The sequence below is a fragment of the Schistocerca americana genome, chromosome 2 (assembly GCF_021461395.2).
Source record: "Schistocerca americana isolate TAMUIC-IGC-003095 chromosome 2, iqSchAmer2.1, whole genome shotgun sequence".
Classification (NCBI taxonomy): domain Eukaryota; kingdom Metazoa; phylum Arthropoda; class Insecta; order Orthoptera; family Acrididae; genus Schistocerca; species Schistocerca americana.
In genome coordinates this window covers 259,636,262-259,652,582 of record NC_060120.1, presented here as the reverse complement: position 1 = coordinate 259,652,582, position 16,321 = coordinate 259,636,262, and the positions used below count along the sequence as shown (strand labels likewise).

General features: G+C 40.5%; 1 protein-coding gene across 2 annotated transcripts in view; it reads right to left on the bottom strand.

Moving 5' to 3' along the window:
- Positions 1-6,351: 6,351 nt before the first annotated feature.
- Positions 6,352-16,321, bottom strand: part of LOC124591270 (translation initiation factor IF-2-like) — a 67,978-nt gene continuing 58,008 nt past the window's right edge. Inside the window, exons 3-5 of one of the 2 annotated variants that reach the window (XM_047131721.1) lie at positions 15,198-15,338; positions 15,025-15,117; positions 6,352-7,838 (exon numbers count right to left, since the gene is read on the bottom strand). In XM_047131721.1, coding sequence (XP_046987677.1) covers positions 7,125-7,838; positions 15,025-15,117; positions 15,198-15,338 — 948 coding nt within the window. In that variant the 3' untranslated portion in view covers positions 6,352-7,124. The remainder of the gene's footprint in view (positions 7,839-15,024; positions 15,118-15,197; positions 15,339-16,321) is intronic. The other variant, XM_047131722.1, reaches the window with a different exon arrangement.

The following is a 16,321-nucleotide window of genomic DNA, read 5'->3' as shown; positions in this document are numbered from 1 at the left end:
TTTCGCAGATGATGCTGTAATTTACCGTCTAGTAAGGTCATCCGAAGACCAGTATCAGTTGCAAAGCGATTTAGAAAAGATTGCTGTATGGTGTGGCAGGTGGCAGTTGACGCTAAATAACGAAAAGTGTGAGGTGATCCACATGAGTTCCAAAAGAAATCCGTTGGAATTCGATTACTCGATAAATAGTACAATTCTCAAGGCTGTCAATTCAACTAAGTACCTGGGTGTTAAAATTACGAACAACTTCAATTGGAAAGACCACATAGATAATATTGTGGGGAAGGCGAGCCAAAGGTTGCGTTTCATTGGCAGGACACTTAGAAGATGCAACAAGTCCACTAAAGAGACAGCTTACACTACACTCGTTCGTCCTCTGTTAGAATATTGCTGCGCGGTGTGGGATCCTTACCAGGTGGGATTGATGGAGGACATCGAAAGGGTGCAAAAAAGGGCAGCTCATTTTGTGTTATCACGTAATAAGGGAGAGAGTGTGGCAGATATGATAAGCGAGTTGGGATGGAAGTCATTAAAGCAAAGACGTTTTTCGTCGCGGCGAGATCTATTTACGAAATTTGTCACCAACTTTCTCTTCCGAATGCGAAAATATTTTGTTGAGCCCAACCTACACAGGTAGGAATGATCATCAAAATAAAATAAGAGAAATCAGAGCTCGAACAGAAAGGTTTAGGTGTTCGTTTTTTCCGCGCGCTGTTCGGGAGTGGAATGGTAGAGAGATAGTATGATTGTGGTTCGATGAACCCTCTGCCAAGCACTTAAATGTGAGGGAGGGGTCAAAATTTTGTTCTATTTTCAAACGCGAACCCCTATTTTATTGCAGATTTGGATTTTACACAAAAATATACCCAGAGTTTACCTAAAACTTTTTTTTACGTTTGTGGCAGATCACCGGTGCTCTAACTGACAAAATTCAATTTTTTAAGATTTTTGCAATTAAGAACCAACCCATTTGAGTGTACAGTACACTTTCAATAAAAAAGCTGTAATGTGTAAGTCTTGTCATTGTGCCTGTCTGCAACTCAATAGTCCATCGTTTGTATCAGTCTGTTCTTTTCCTAATATTGTTGGTATTCCAGTCTGAAGTTTCCACTGTTTGATTGTGAAAAATGTTTTTTTTAATACTTGCTATGAAGTTCCTCTAACATTGATATCTTTCAAACTATAATGTCAGTTTCATTCTGTCCAGCTGCCTTTAGTGTTCTCCAATGTCACATCTGTTGTGAAATGGCTTCTTTTTTTTCTTACGTACTAGACAACTTGTTCACTAATAGTTCTCTTGTTTCACAGAAAGTGCATTTCGCTGTTGTAATTATTTTTTCTAATTTCCATGTTGCATCTGTTGTCTTCTGTAATTAAGGTGCCTCAATAACAAAATTTATGGAAGCTGAAAGAAGAAGAGGGAAGGAAAATATCTCAATAGATGAACCAAAAATTGTGGAAGAGGAATGGGGTAGATTTAAGAGGACATTAGTGTGGTGGAAGTAGTATGTGGGAGAAAAGCAGAAAAATTGGTGGAAGAAACGCCATGGTGGAACGAAGAAATGAAAGATACAGTGGAGTAGAAGAAAGGAACCTTTAGAGTATGGTTCTCGAAAAGGACAGTCAAGATAAGAGATGAGTGCAAGACGAGAAAGAAGCACAAGAAGTGACAGAGGAAAGTGAAAGATTGGTGTAGAGTGATACAGGTGGATAGTAGAGGTTCAAGACAGATCCTATGTGGGGCGGATAAAAGGAAGACGTGGAATAATACAAGGCACATCCAGAACAACATTGTTTCCTTTAAAGTAGACATATTTAGCTGGGAATATTGCACATGTGCAACAGATCTACGACCTGACAATTAGATGCTGGTCGGACAGGTCCCACTTGGTACCAGTACCACGGCAGGGGTGCTCCGAAATGGCGTCTTTTATTCATTCTCCCACGGCCTGCAAAGTTTGGTCAGTAACAAGGCTACTTAATGAACAAAACATAGTACCCTTAAAAATTCACTGTCAGGTCTATGGACAGAACATCATGAGCAAACAGATGGTGCTTCGCTGGTGTAGGCTTTTTTCCAAAGGTCCAAGTGTTGTTTGGGGGGGCTGTTTGGGGAGAGGAGACCAGACAGCGAGGTTATCAGTCTCATCAGAACAGGGAAGGATGGGGAAGGAAGTTGGCTGTGCCTTTTCAAAGGAACCATCCTGTCATTTGCCTGGAGCGATTTAGGGAAATCACAGGAAACCTAAATCAGGATGGCTGAATGCGGGATTGAACAGTCATCCTTCCGAATGCGAGTCCAGTGTGCTAGCCACTGTGCCACCTCGCTGGGTAAAGGTCAAAGTGTCCATGATGAAGAGCACAGTGGGCGACCATCCTTCAACAATGATCACATGGTTGAGCTAGTGTGGCAGCACATCCAGGAAAACCATCGCTTCATGATTACGGAGCTCAACAGCCATTTTCCACAGATATTGTGATCTTTATTGCATGAAACTTGTCACTAAGCATGTGCTGTTCAAGAAACAAGAAATCGTGTCAGCACTGACATTTCTGCAGGTATCATGACTGCGATGAGTTCGACAGGATTGTAGTGGGCAACGAGATGTGGATTTCTCATTTGTCCCCAGATATCCATTGGTGTCACAGTGGATCTCCAATCAAGATGAAATTCAAACAGACTGTGCTGGTGCAGAAAGTGATGTGCAAGGTGTTCTAGGAGAGGGAGAGCATTCTGCTCATTGACTTACTGCCCAGAGGCAAAACAGTGAATGCTGACTGCTACTGTGAAACAATGCGGAAACTGCAACGTGCCATTCAGAACAAGAGGCGCAGAATGCTTACAGCAGGTGCTGTGCTGCTCCATGACAATGCTCATGCCCATTCAGCTCGGCGCACAGCAACTGTTTTGCAGAAGTTCACCTGGGAGCTGCTTAATCTGCCAGCATACAGTCCTGATCTTGCTCCCAGTGATTTCCATCTTTTCTTGCACCTCAAAAAACTTCTGTCCTCTGGCCAGCATTTTGATGACAATGAAGAGCTTAAATGACTGTCACACACTGGTTCCATTCACAGGTGGCAGACTTCTATGATACAGGAACACAAAAGTTGATCCCATGATCTCGGTTCTTTTGGTGACTATCGAAAAATAGCTCAAACATTGCTGTACCTGTTGCCAATAAAGTTTTTCACGTAACTATGTTGTCTTTGTTTTTTTAAAAATAGGTAAACTTGCTTTTTGGATGCACCTCATATAATGAGCTGTTTCTTGATGCTGAATAAAACTGGTCAAGAGATAGAAAATGAGGAGGGACTCAAAATCATGGGAAGGGAATATTTTGAAGAACTTGTGAACCCAAATGGAGACTTTGATAAGGAGAAGGAACTACAAACAGAAAAGGACTTACCATGAAGAGAACTAGAAGATGCTTTGAGAAAGATGAAAGAAGAGAAGACCCAAGGCTTTGATGATTTAAGTGTAGAGATGGTGAGAGCAGCAGGAGAGGTTGGAATACATTGACTCAAATAGTGAAGATTGTGTGGAAAGAAAAGAGGACCCCAGAAGATAGGATGAAGGGAATAACTGTTACAGTTTGCAAGAAAGATAATCGAAAAGAGTGAAAAAACTATCAGAGAATTAAATCGATGAGCTATTGTGGCGCTGCTTTCATTGAGAAAGTTTTGGAAATATGAATTCGGACAAAAATAGGAGCGATGAAAAAACGACAATTGGCGTTCAGAGCAGGAAGGTCTACAGTAGATCCAGTTTTTGCTGTAAGACTACTACAAGAACGTCACTATGGATAGGGAATAGATGTATCAGTGGCCCCCTAGACATTGAAAAGGCTTATGATAGTGTATGTAGAAACATTGTATTGAAGTGCCTGGAAAACAGAAGAGTAAAAGGAAGACTGCATGGATAAGAAAAATGCACAAGAAGAGTGTCAAGGTGGAAGGATCAGAATAACAGCTTGAGGAATGTTAAGAGCACTCTCACTGTTGCTCTTAATTGTGTGATGGATGAGATGATGACCAGAATGGCAGAAATAATTGGTGAAGGAAAAATTAAAACAGTGGAGTTTGCAGATGATTTGAGGAAACAAGGAGGGAGCGCAAGAGTTGTTGGACGTATGGCAACAAATAGTACAGAATGTGGGATGAAATTTTGGATAAGTAAGTGAGAAATGCTGATCACAACCAAGGAGGAGGAGAGTCACTGGTGGACTAACAGTTGGTGGGGAACAATTGGGGAAGGTAGAGAGTTTCAGGTATTGCGAACCATAATACAGGAGAGGGAAGGAAACAACAGAGAAATAAACAAGCAGGGAAGGCAAGCAGAAGCATTCTGGAAGACTCTGGTATGGAGAGATGATGTCCCACAAAACAGTGGAAGGATTGTATATTGGGTGTGCAATGTTCCAGTTCTGATGTATGCCTCGGAGGCCTGGGTAATGAAAGGAAGAGAGAGAGCAAAAAGTGTAAGCAAGTGAGATGAGATTTTTGAGAAGTAGTAGTAGAGTAAGAATGACAGACAGGTTAAGGAATGAATCAGGAAATTAGGGGAGGAGGAACCATTGCAGGATAAGATACAGAAATCCCAGCTCAGACAGTACAGACATGTTCAGCAAATGGGGGAGGATACCCAGAAAGATACACAATATGAAAGGGAAGGGAAGAAGACCTGGATCAAGGTGGAGGCAGAGAGATGATGGAGAGGCAGAATAAGATGGAGAGGCTTATGTTCCAAACAGACCCAGCTAGTGGCCGGAAACTGTAACCAATGATGATGATAACGATTATGATGATAATGCAACACATCACTCAAAAATTTTTATGATAGGTGCTCTAAATAACAGAGGCAGGGCCAACCACATCATGTATACCAATTACACTGTAACCACTGCACATCATTCTGTGTAATTATGATGACCACTAAACTATCCAAATGTAACAACAATCAATTTTTGACAGTTAAAATAACTGTATAGATAAAAAATCGACTCAGCAAGCAGCAGCAGAAAACCCACATAAAAGGAGGTTATAAGTAAGCAAGCTTTCTGAGCCAGTGGCTGCTTCTTCACGCAGAAGTGTTTGAGGCGAAGGAAGAGGGGCGAAGGGAAAGAACTGTAGAGGTCTAGGAAAAAGCGTAGATTTCAGAAAAGTCACCCAGAACCACAGGTCAGGGGAAACTTACAGGATGCTTTCCTTCTCATCCTATCCGGTGAGTATCCTCTGACCCAAGGTTCTGGGTGACTTTTCTGAAATCTACACCTTTTCATAGGCCTCTCCAGTCCTCTTTTTTTTTCAACCCCTCTTCCTTCCCCTTCTGCATGGAGGAGGAGCCACTGGCTCCGAAAAAATGCCTAATTATAACCTTCTTTTGTGTGTGTGTTCTGCCACTGCTTGATCAGTAGATTGTTTATCTATCCAAATGGTTAACTAGGCCATACAGTTGCATCATGCCCATCATAATGGCCACTCCACAACCCATACCATATGGATGTTCCCCCACTCCCCTTCAACAACAGCTTTTCTGAGCATTGTACAGGTGAGAACTCCTCCTGCAACATATCCTTTCGTAGTGCAGTCCCCTTGCCTTCAATATTAGCTAATCCCTGTCCTCACTCTGCCTCTAACCTCTCTTCTGTTCCAATCTTCACCCTCTTGCTGACTGTTTTGTTCCTTCACTTGTGATATGATAGTGCAAACTAAAACTGGAAATATGGGACACATATCATCTGTGTATTTGAAGGCTTATCACAAGCATTACTTAGCAGAGTACAAGGAACATTTTTGCTACTGTATTTTTGCAGTATCAAGTAAGAAGCAATATTGTTGTTTTGCTTGAATTATTGTTAAAAGTACAAGAAGAAAGTTTTGTTCAAAATAGTGTTGCCTTCTACTTTGGCACTATCTATTAAAAATAACAGTGAATAAACTGACCTCAACAGCCAGAGACTGTGGTCCTGTGTGTGTGTGTGTGTGTGTGTGTGTGTAGCGCGTGCGTAGCGCATGCGTGCGTTTCCAATGAAGGCCTTGATTTCTCACCCACCTTTTGTTGTGCCTGTCTGTGTTTTAGCATCTCTGCTATATGGTGAGTAGCAACTATACTTTTCACAATATTGTCACAGTAAATAAACAGTAGACAACCTTGCTCTATTTACATAACACAAACACAGATTGTCTTCTTGATACCTTTTTTCCCCTTTTCTAAGTGAAAACATTTCCTTTTTCAAGGGCTATCTTGTATGCACCAGTTTTCATTAATGAAGAGTAACTGGCTTTGTTAAATGGTAGTTAAAAAAATTTATTCACATTGTTATTTTCAGAACTTTGACCATCAGGATAAAAAGTATAAAATTTCTGTCCTAGATATAAAATAAATTAAGAACTTAACATAATGTGAAAGAGATTTAAAAAAGCAATGAGAAAGATATTTATAGATCTATTTGGCTAGGTATAATCTTAAGGCACAATGCACTCGGGATCAAATGACTAACACTGGACATGTGACTAGTGTTGCATAAACAAATACAGAGTTTCTGAAGTATGTTCCAGTAGCATACAGTTACACCTTAAAATAAATAAGTTTACTTCAAAATTACTTTAAAGAAATAAATCAGGGGTTATACATTCAAAATGTCACATTTCCATAAACTTAAAGACCACATAACATGGAAATGTAAGGCTGTCCTTCAATCAAAAATATTTCTCCAGCACATCATAATATAACAGTTCACTCTTGTCGTCATTCTTTTAATTACTGTTTTCATATCTGAAATGACTTTCTTTTGTCTGCTGCACTATGCTTTCATATAGTCAGTTTAAACTGCCATAATACAGAGCACAGCTTGTACTGTTCAGATGCACAAGAACATAAAAACACACACACACACACACACACACACACACACACACACACACCAGGTGGCAAGACTGAGTTCATCTCTCTTCGAGCTGCAGTGCCACAGAAGGAACAATACGTAACAATCTCGCAGTGAGTCTAAGAAGCACAAACACTTCAGACAACAGATAAACATAAAATTCACAGTAAAATTAAGACACACAGTCAAAATCATACCATACGCTAACACAGTCATATGCTTACTCTTTCATTCAAAAAGTTAAGAACCGATCTGAGTTGAACACAAAAGACTTGCAAAACTGTCAAGATGAGATACAGTCGTAGGTGGAACAGGCACAATGGGATGTGAAATGTTTGTTCTCGGAGCAGCTACTTCTGTAACTGTTGTAGTAGCAGTAGTCTCAGGAACATTACTGCCAGCTAAGGTACTGTTGTTAGCTGCCACACCGGGCACAGCAACAGAGATTACTGGCTGTGGTGGTGGTGGTGGTGGTGGTGGTGGTGGTGGTGGTGGTGGAGGAGCAGGAGCAGATGGAACAGCTGTTGCTGCAGCCGTAGCTGCTGCTGCCACCGCTGCCGCTGCTGCAGCAGCAGCAGCTGCTCTGCGGAGGCGGGCTCGCCTGGCATTGGCTTCAAGCCTCGCCCTCCGCAGGTGTTCAGGTTCATTGGCCCTCCGCAGCCGAGACCGCCTGGCATTAGCCTCGCGCCTGATGCGCCGTTGCTCTTCAGTTTCGTTGGCCCGTCTCCTCCTCTCACGTTCTGCCGCTGCTGCGAGCCGCGCGGCTCGTCTCTCTGGGGTCTCTGGTGTCTTCCGAGGGTTTCGTCGCTTTGGGGTACTGTGGGCATGTTGGTGAGATTCTGTTTCCACTGGGGGAGGGCAGAAATCTGCTGGAGCAGGTTCTCGAGGTCTGTGGCAGTTCAGTCCCTCATTTCCTGGCACTGTACTTGGAATATCTTGACATATTGGCTGCAACTGTAACAGTGTCAATTTTAAATTGCATTACTTTATATGGTTTTTATTTTGCTTCAGTTGGTGCTTATGCTATCATGTGGAGTACTGCACTGAGTTGTGCACACTGTTGTCAGGTTTTATCAGCAACATATTTTCATTACTCCGAATTGCTTCAGCACCATTACATCCTATTTGGGAAAAAAAAAAAAAAATACATTTTATGCTGCATCTGGCAGATGCCTGTTGCTGTGTACAGCATGAAACTTGTAAAAGCGAACACACTGCACCAACTGTTGGAAGGGTCCATACTAAGGAGGGAGCATTATTGTCTGGAGAAAGTTTTTGTGGTAGGTAATCCCATTATTCTGAAAGCAATAATGGAACAAGTGTGCATCTATCCTTGGGGGGGCCAAGTCTGCCCCCCAAGTGTAGTTTGCTGCACAATGGCATCTACCACCAGGGCAATGCAATGTGTCACACCTCACAGTGCATGAGCGTGGTTTGAAGAGCACCTGGATGAATTTACCATACTCTACTGGCTGCCAAATTCCCTGGATTTAAACTGAATCAAGAATCTGTGGCACAACCTCAACTGGGCTGTGACACCATGGATCCTTAACTGAAAAACCTAGCGAAGCTGGCCAGGCCAATGAGGTCAACACGTTCCAGAACACTCTTCCAGCACATCTCACAGGGGTCTGCACTGCCAAAGGCAGTTATTCAGGCTTTTGATGGGTGGTCACACTTATGTGAATAAACAGTGCATTGTAAGATGACACAGACAAAACAAATGATGAAAGCATTGCAATTACTTATACAGATGGGAAGAAGCAAGGGAGAATTGGATGGAAGGGTCGCTAACAGGGTGGGATTGTGGCAATGGTGTGTTCAGTCTCATGGATGTACAGGGAGTTGTGTGTGGTGCCCAGTGGCGTGGGGGGAATGTACTGGGAGAGAAACTGGAGAGAAGAATGTGAGTGAAATGGCAGGCATGTGGACAGGCAGGCACTGGTTGTGGGAGCCATTGGAGTTGAGATTGTGAGGATTAGGGGATCAAAGCTCAGTTGCGATCTTCATAGTTCAGAGAATACAGCATTCAGGGCACAGATCCACATGGCATGGGTTGTGAAGAAGCCATAGAAGTTAAGTGTGTTGTCCTGTGTGTTCTGCCACTGAGTAGTCAACTTGCTGTGGGCTACACTTTGGCAGTGTCCATTCCTTCAGGTGAACAGCTGATTAGTGGTCATACCCATATAAAAGACTATCCAAAAGTTATGACAGAGCTGATATATGAGCCCGAGTCTCAGTTACCCCCTGTTCCCCTCTCCACAATCTCTCTCTCTCGTCCTCTGTTATGTCTCCCCCTCACAACCCACTCCACCATGTCATTGTGCACCACAAGCACCTTCCATTGTGTATATTAGATTGAGCACACAAATGCCACAGTCGTATCACCTGCATTTGCTGCCTGTCCCTGTTAGTCACAAACGAGGTCATCGTCCAAAAGCTTAGCAATATTCTCAGTCCTCCTTATGTGCCTATCAAGCATGCATTACATCAACTATATGGTGCATTGTTACCTTAATTTCCATTACCCATGTCAGTTTTTGCTTAAATGACTCATTTGGAAAGAGGCTAGGAGCAGAAAACAGTAGCAAATCCAGTGAAAGTGATGATATGGCAGCCTTTATGCATAAGGGGTGCTACTGTTCACTACTGTATGTCAGTGAAAGTCACTTGGTGTAGTTGTGTATAGGAAGATATGCCTGCCCCCTGCGTCACGTGCAACCCATTTATTAATTTTGAAACCACTGCATTACAGTAGTGACCAAACAGCCTGTATGAAGTACTGTATAACAATCCAACCATCTGGTTGATGTGATCTTTTATAAGTGTGTAACAGAGAAGCTACTTGAATGAAAAAAGCAGCTCTGAGATCTGGAAGTTGACAGTGGCTGGGAAAGCAGTGTGCTCTCCCCATGCCTTTCATACCACATCCACAAAATGCCATTTGGCAGAGGATAACATGGCAGCCAGTCGGCATTGCAAGCATCGCTTGATTATGGTGTTGATAAAAAAAATCAATTGGTGTTTAATCCCAGTCCCTCCCCCCTTTCTGTGTGCTCTCTCTCTCTCTCTCTCTCTCTCTCTCTCTCTCTCTCTCTCTCTCTCTCTCACACACACACACACACACACACACACACACACACACGTTAAGGCCTTTTTATGCCAGAATACCACAGAAAATATTGTTACAGGGTACTTGTTCAGAACACCAGCATCAGAATACAGGGTGGGCCATATGTCAGCTATCAAAAGTGCAGTTGGTGCAACAATACTAGACAGCTGAAAATAAAATTTTCTGTCAATACACAGACACACATAGTTAATTAGTTTGTTTCTTCCAGGTTCCCTGGATCATTTTGGAAGATGAATTATAATTATGTGGAATGTGTCATTTTAAATTCACATCCCTACTTAATTTGTAAAAATGGCTACATACTGAACATTTATAAGATATTTTTTTATTTTTTCAGTATACAAATATGAGATAGTATTTCCTGCCCACCACCTTCTACACAACAGGAGTTGTCAAGGAGAAAATTTTTCAGTTTGTTTTCAAACTTTTGTTGCAGTATTGTACACCAATTTTTCTGCTAAATGTGGAGTAATAATTGTAATTTTTCGTTCTGGTATTGTAATTATGTACATCAATGTTCCTTTTCAACTGTAGTGGATTATTTACAACACACTTTGTGAGGGAATAAGTACACTGTGAAGCAGCAGTCAGAATGCCCAACTCCCTAAACCAGATGTCTACAAGACAATTGTGGGTAAGCACCACATATTATACTTATAGCAGGGTTTTGAGCTATGGAGACTTTCCTTCTAAAAGATGAGTTATCACATAACATTATTCCATATGGCATTATTGAATGAAAATATGCAAACTATGTCAACTTACTGATTTGTCTTTCCCCAAAGTTTGCAATGATTGAAAGTGCAAATGCAGCTTAACTAAGTTGTTTTATGAATTCTAAAATGTGCTTTTTCTGGTTTAAATTATCATCAGTATGGACACCTAAAAATTTTGATGTTTCCACCCTCTTCGTTACTTTCTTACCATGTGTTACACTTATCAATGGTGTAGTACCCCTAGATATGCAGAACTGAATAGGTTGTGCCTTTTTAAAATTATGGATGAGACCATTTGCATAAGACCAGCCAATGACACTTTTAAGAATTCTTTTTACCATTTCTTCTGTTTCTGTCTGTATGCCTGGACTGATTACAGTGCAGGTGTCAGCTGCAAAAAGAACTAATTCTGTTTGTTGTATATTAGACAGAAGATTGTTTACATATAAGAGGAACAACAGTGTACTTAAGACTGAGCCTTTGGAATGCCATACATGATTTCTCCCCAGTCGGAATAATGTCCTTGGACTATATTGGTTGAATTACTATTAGTAAATATATTTGTTACCTCTGACTCATAATTTATAGCCATTCCATTCAGTTCAATAGTGATTGTATCCTGTTCTGCAGCTGGTTGTCCTGTCTCTCATTTCACGACATTCCATGCAGCCTTAAGTCTGTTGCTGGAATTACTGACATTTGTGCATGCTCCTTGATTTTTTAATAATCTTTTTTAGTAATTTTGAGTATTTTTGTAGTGTGCAACTACTGTGGGATCTCTACTTGTTCTTGCCAACAGATACATTTCTATTCGTCTTTCATGAGATACTTTAATCCCCCTAGTGATCCATGGTTTTTTAATATGGCTGTTTAAAGTTCCTTCTAATAATCTTATGTGGAAAGCTATTTTCAAATAATGATATGAATTTATCATGGAATAGATTAAGTATTTGGTTAGCATTTGGTTCAATATAAATTTCATCCCAGGCTATTTTGCCTAAGCTATTCTTAAAAGCATTTGTCCTTGAGTCATTAATTATTCTAACTGATTCCCACTGAGGAGTACCCATACTGTAAGGCACTACATTATTTATCCTAACTAACTGTGCATCATTGTCAGAGAGAACATATGTTACTGAGTAAGCTGTTGTTTTCTTACTTTGAGCTCCGCCAAAGAAACCAGTAGGAATTAGGGACCTACTGTCTTAATCCAGCTGTGTTGAAAAGTTAATCACTGAGATCAAATTGTAGGATCCAAACAAGGTTACCAGATCATTCTTCCAATCAAAATGCTATAGAAAATCTACAATGAAGCCACCACAGACTGTTAACTTGTTTTTGCTGTCTGACAGTAATGTAGCAAGGAATCAAGATTCCTCATAAACATTTCAAAATTTCCCGGTGGGGATCTGTATATAGTTACAATTAAAAGTGAACTGTTTGTAAATGTTAATACACAAGCACAACTTCTTTGGGCTAATCACAGTAAAATCTATTTGTCTCAGTGTTTTTGAATGCATGTTCTGCCTTAATATATGTAATAACTCCTTCTTTAGACATATTTATCCAGTATGAGTAAGCTGCTAGAGTGTAATCTTTCATATGTAACTTATCTTATCCTGTGGTTATGTGGTGCTCAAATAGGCAAAGGATGTCTGTTCAGAGCCCTCTTAAATTTTCCAAACAGACAAGAATCTCTAATATTTTAATGAAATAAGCTAACCTAAAAAAAAGGTCCTTCTCTCACACCAGTAACAACATGGATATTGCTTCATGTGATGATGGCCCCCTGTAAATTATCTGCAAGCAGCTCAGCCAACCTCTTTTCCTCTCCTATTCAGCTGTAGCAGCGTATAGTATATCCACATCTCCAAACTGTTGCAACAGGCACTGCACTCATACGAGATGTAATTTCAGTCAACAGCAGTGTGTTCAAATCTCACACAGCTCACATCAGTGCCAACCCAGGGCTGCTCATGGCACTGCAGGACCTCCACGGAACTTGTGTGTGTCTGTACTCGCTACTCCTATTTCATTCATGTCCCCTCTGTCCTTAGCCAGGCTGTTCACTGCTCTATCTACACAATAACACAATCCTCTTTGCCAAAATCTTTGCACTGATTCCCTGTTTCCTCTGTCACCTGGCCAAGGTTAGCACTTGGCTTCACAATATTTGTGACCTGATACCCTGTTCCTAATTTGTCCTGTACCATATAGCCCATACTCCTCTCATAGCTACTACCTAGTAGCAAAACTCTTTCCTCCTTTCTCTCTTGTGGTATAACCCTACACTGAGTTTCTTTGCTAGAAGTATGGTGCACTACTGCACCCTACTGTGACTTACAGCTGTATGAGGCACTTCCCTCCCAGTTTAGGTAACAACTCAGATTTATCTGATACTAGAAGTTCAAATGTGGGTGAAACTGAAGAGCTGTTCCCCTTTCACCCGTTGCTTGTTTTTTTTTTTTTTTTACCCAGTTCCCATGATCTTCTTCCATCTTGTTGCCAAATCAACTTTTTCTTAACTGGTTGCAGATGTCCAAAAAAGTGGACTATTTTCCAGTTCCACCAATACGTTTTGAAGAATATTTAGATAATTTACAGAACTACTGCGAAAAGGATAGATTGCCTTTGCAGCCGGAGACAGTGATCGTGACTCTGTGTGTGTGTTTTTTTGTCTGTTTCAGAAGGCCTCCTTTTGGCCGCGAAACTTCACTTGTTTAACAGTCTTTTTGTTGTGCCTGTCTGTGACTTGACATCTCTACTATACTGTATGGTGAGTAGCAACCTGTCCTCCTCATAATATTCTTATTATTTCATCCTGGATTTTAAATTGTTTAATTTACAGATCTGGCAGTACCATTAAACATATAAGGTCCAGTTAGCCCACTGCTGATGCACTCTGTCCATACAATCATGCCAGGAGAATCTAACTCTACATCCAACGCTACATGGGGATTCACAGAATCCTAGTGGACATAGCAGTGCCTGTCCACTCTGCTGTTCACTTTGAAAGTCATTTTGTTGCTCCAAGGAACACTTTTGTACAACTTAGAATCAGCTTCTTATTGGATTGTGTACAATTTGCAGGATTCAATACACCTACCCAGATCATCATCATTTAGGCCTTGAGGTAAAGTAGGCCTATTTGGTATCAATTTTGGCTGTTTCTGTGTCTTTGCTCTTGCTATTCTGTAATCCTTGGATGTTGTTGTTTTTTTTTTTTTTTTTTAGATTTATTCAGTGTTTGTACAAAAAAAAATTGAGCAATAACATTAAGATTCTCGTATGTAGGAACAGATTTTGACCTACCTGAACGAGGAGACTCTGCTGCCAACCACATCTCTTCAAATCTTAAATTCATTTTGCTAATACCTTGTCAAAATGGAGTTTGAATGGTTGTGAAAAATTCCACAAACAAATCACAAACATCATTGTAATTATGGATGTGTTTCCACCATCTTTACAAAACAAATACTCACTGCTCTGTAGTTAACTTTCTATTCGTTGTTTCCCGGGTAACAACAAATGACATAACCTGATGAGGAGTACGTCATTCAGATCCTAGGTTGGTAGAGAGTTACCTGTTGTGAGGGAGAGGGTAGACCTGTACTTCCAGTAATTTCATAAGTTTGGTGCTGGAAAATAGCCGGGGATTGTTCTGATTCACTGCAAGATGTATCTTTGTTACCACTAAATCTACTATTCCAGCATTCACTTGCTTTTTAACCTCTATTTAACTTCATTGCTTCCCGTTGCTCTCACAACAGCCAGGTATAGATTTTTCTATTTTTACTGAGTATATCTGAAGTACGGTACTTTGAATTTTACAATCTGATGATAAGTATTGACTAGCCATTCTGTCTGCTTGTAAATTCACATTTGGCTTACGTGAATTCTTTTCAAACAGTTATTAATTAACAATAAAGATTTCTAATTTTGACTGATACAATAAAAGATTTTATTAAAACAATCACTGCCATTACAGTAGACATTGTGTGTCTCAAATCAAAAACCATTTGGTTTCCTTGGACAGTCATTCTGGTTATAAACTACAAATAAAGTATCATTTAATGAATTAAACATATACTTGCATGATATCACTGATCAACGAAGACAGTGCAATAATTAATTTTTTTTTTAAATTGATGTTATATAGAGCGACAATTAATAAGAATCAGGATGCTGATGTAAGATACATTTGTGAGAATAATTAAGGAACACAGGATCCAGAGGCTGGTGCTGTAATTAATAAAAAAACTGCAATTGAAGTATTCTCCTACATACTCACCGGTTTTCCAAAAAATTGTTCATTCCAATTGACACATGTGCCATGATCAAAATTCATGGGTCTGGGACACTGCATTTCCTGAGAGTAGAATGACTTTGTTAACAATGTAATAGTACAAAATAAATTAAATCTGAAAAAATGAATGGCATGTGTAATTAAAATACTGAACTCACATATGGAAAATAATATGGCTGATCAAATTTTGGGAAACTTGCCAGACGTATGTCTGGAGGAATCATGTAATTTCTATCAATTTTTTGAGCCACACACTGTTCTTTCTCATCTTCTTTCTTAAAGAAAGCACCAGGTAATTCCTGTGAACAGAAACAAATGGATTTAAATATTGTTACTGGTCTCAATTGCAATCATATAAGAAAGAAATGATGACACTGCAACAAGCAAACCTATTTTTTTAAGGGAATCCAACAGTTTTACGGCATAAATCCCAAAATTGTAAGATACCAATGAAAATGATAAATTTTTGAAAATGTAACTGGGTGGATAAAAAATCTACTTGCCAAGTGGCAGCAGGAGAACACACATAAAAGGATTGAAATTCAGACGCTTTCAGGATCAGTGGTTCCTTCTTCTAGCAGAAGGGTTGAAGGGGAAAGAAGAGGGGTGAAGGAAAAGGACTGTTGAGATACAGGAAATGGGGAGAGTTGCCCAGTACGTTGGATGTGATTGCCGGAAAATCTCCTTTGAACTAGGCTGGCAGGGTAATTATGTGCAGTGAAGGCGGAGGTGAGAATGGTGTTATATTGTCATAAACAGTCTGCATCTGAACAAATACGTTTGCCTAGAATGCCAAGACTGTATGGGAGAGAATGTTTGAAATGGAAATGATGGCAACTGTGAAAATGTACACTATGTGATCAAAAGTATCCGGACACCTGGCTGAAAGTGACTTACAAGTTCGTGGCGCTCTCCGTCGGTAATCCTGGAATTCAATATGGTGTTGACCCACTCTTAGCCTTGATGACAGCTTCCACTCTCACAGGCATAAATTCAGTAAGGTGCTGGAAGGTTTCTTGGGGAATGGCAGCCCATTCTTCAAAGAGTGCTACACCGAGAAGAGGTATCAATGTCGGTCAGTGAGGCCTGGCACGAAGTCGACGCTCCAAAACATCCAAAAGGTGTTCTATAGGATTCGGGTCAGGACTCTGTGCAGGCCACGCCATTACAGAGATGTTATTGTCGTGTAACCACTCCGCGACAGGCCAAACAGATGCTCAACTGTGTTGAAAGATGCAAACGCCATCCCCAAATTGCTCTTCAACAGTGGGAAGCAAGAAGG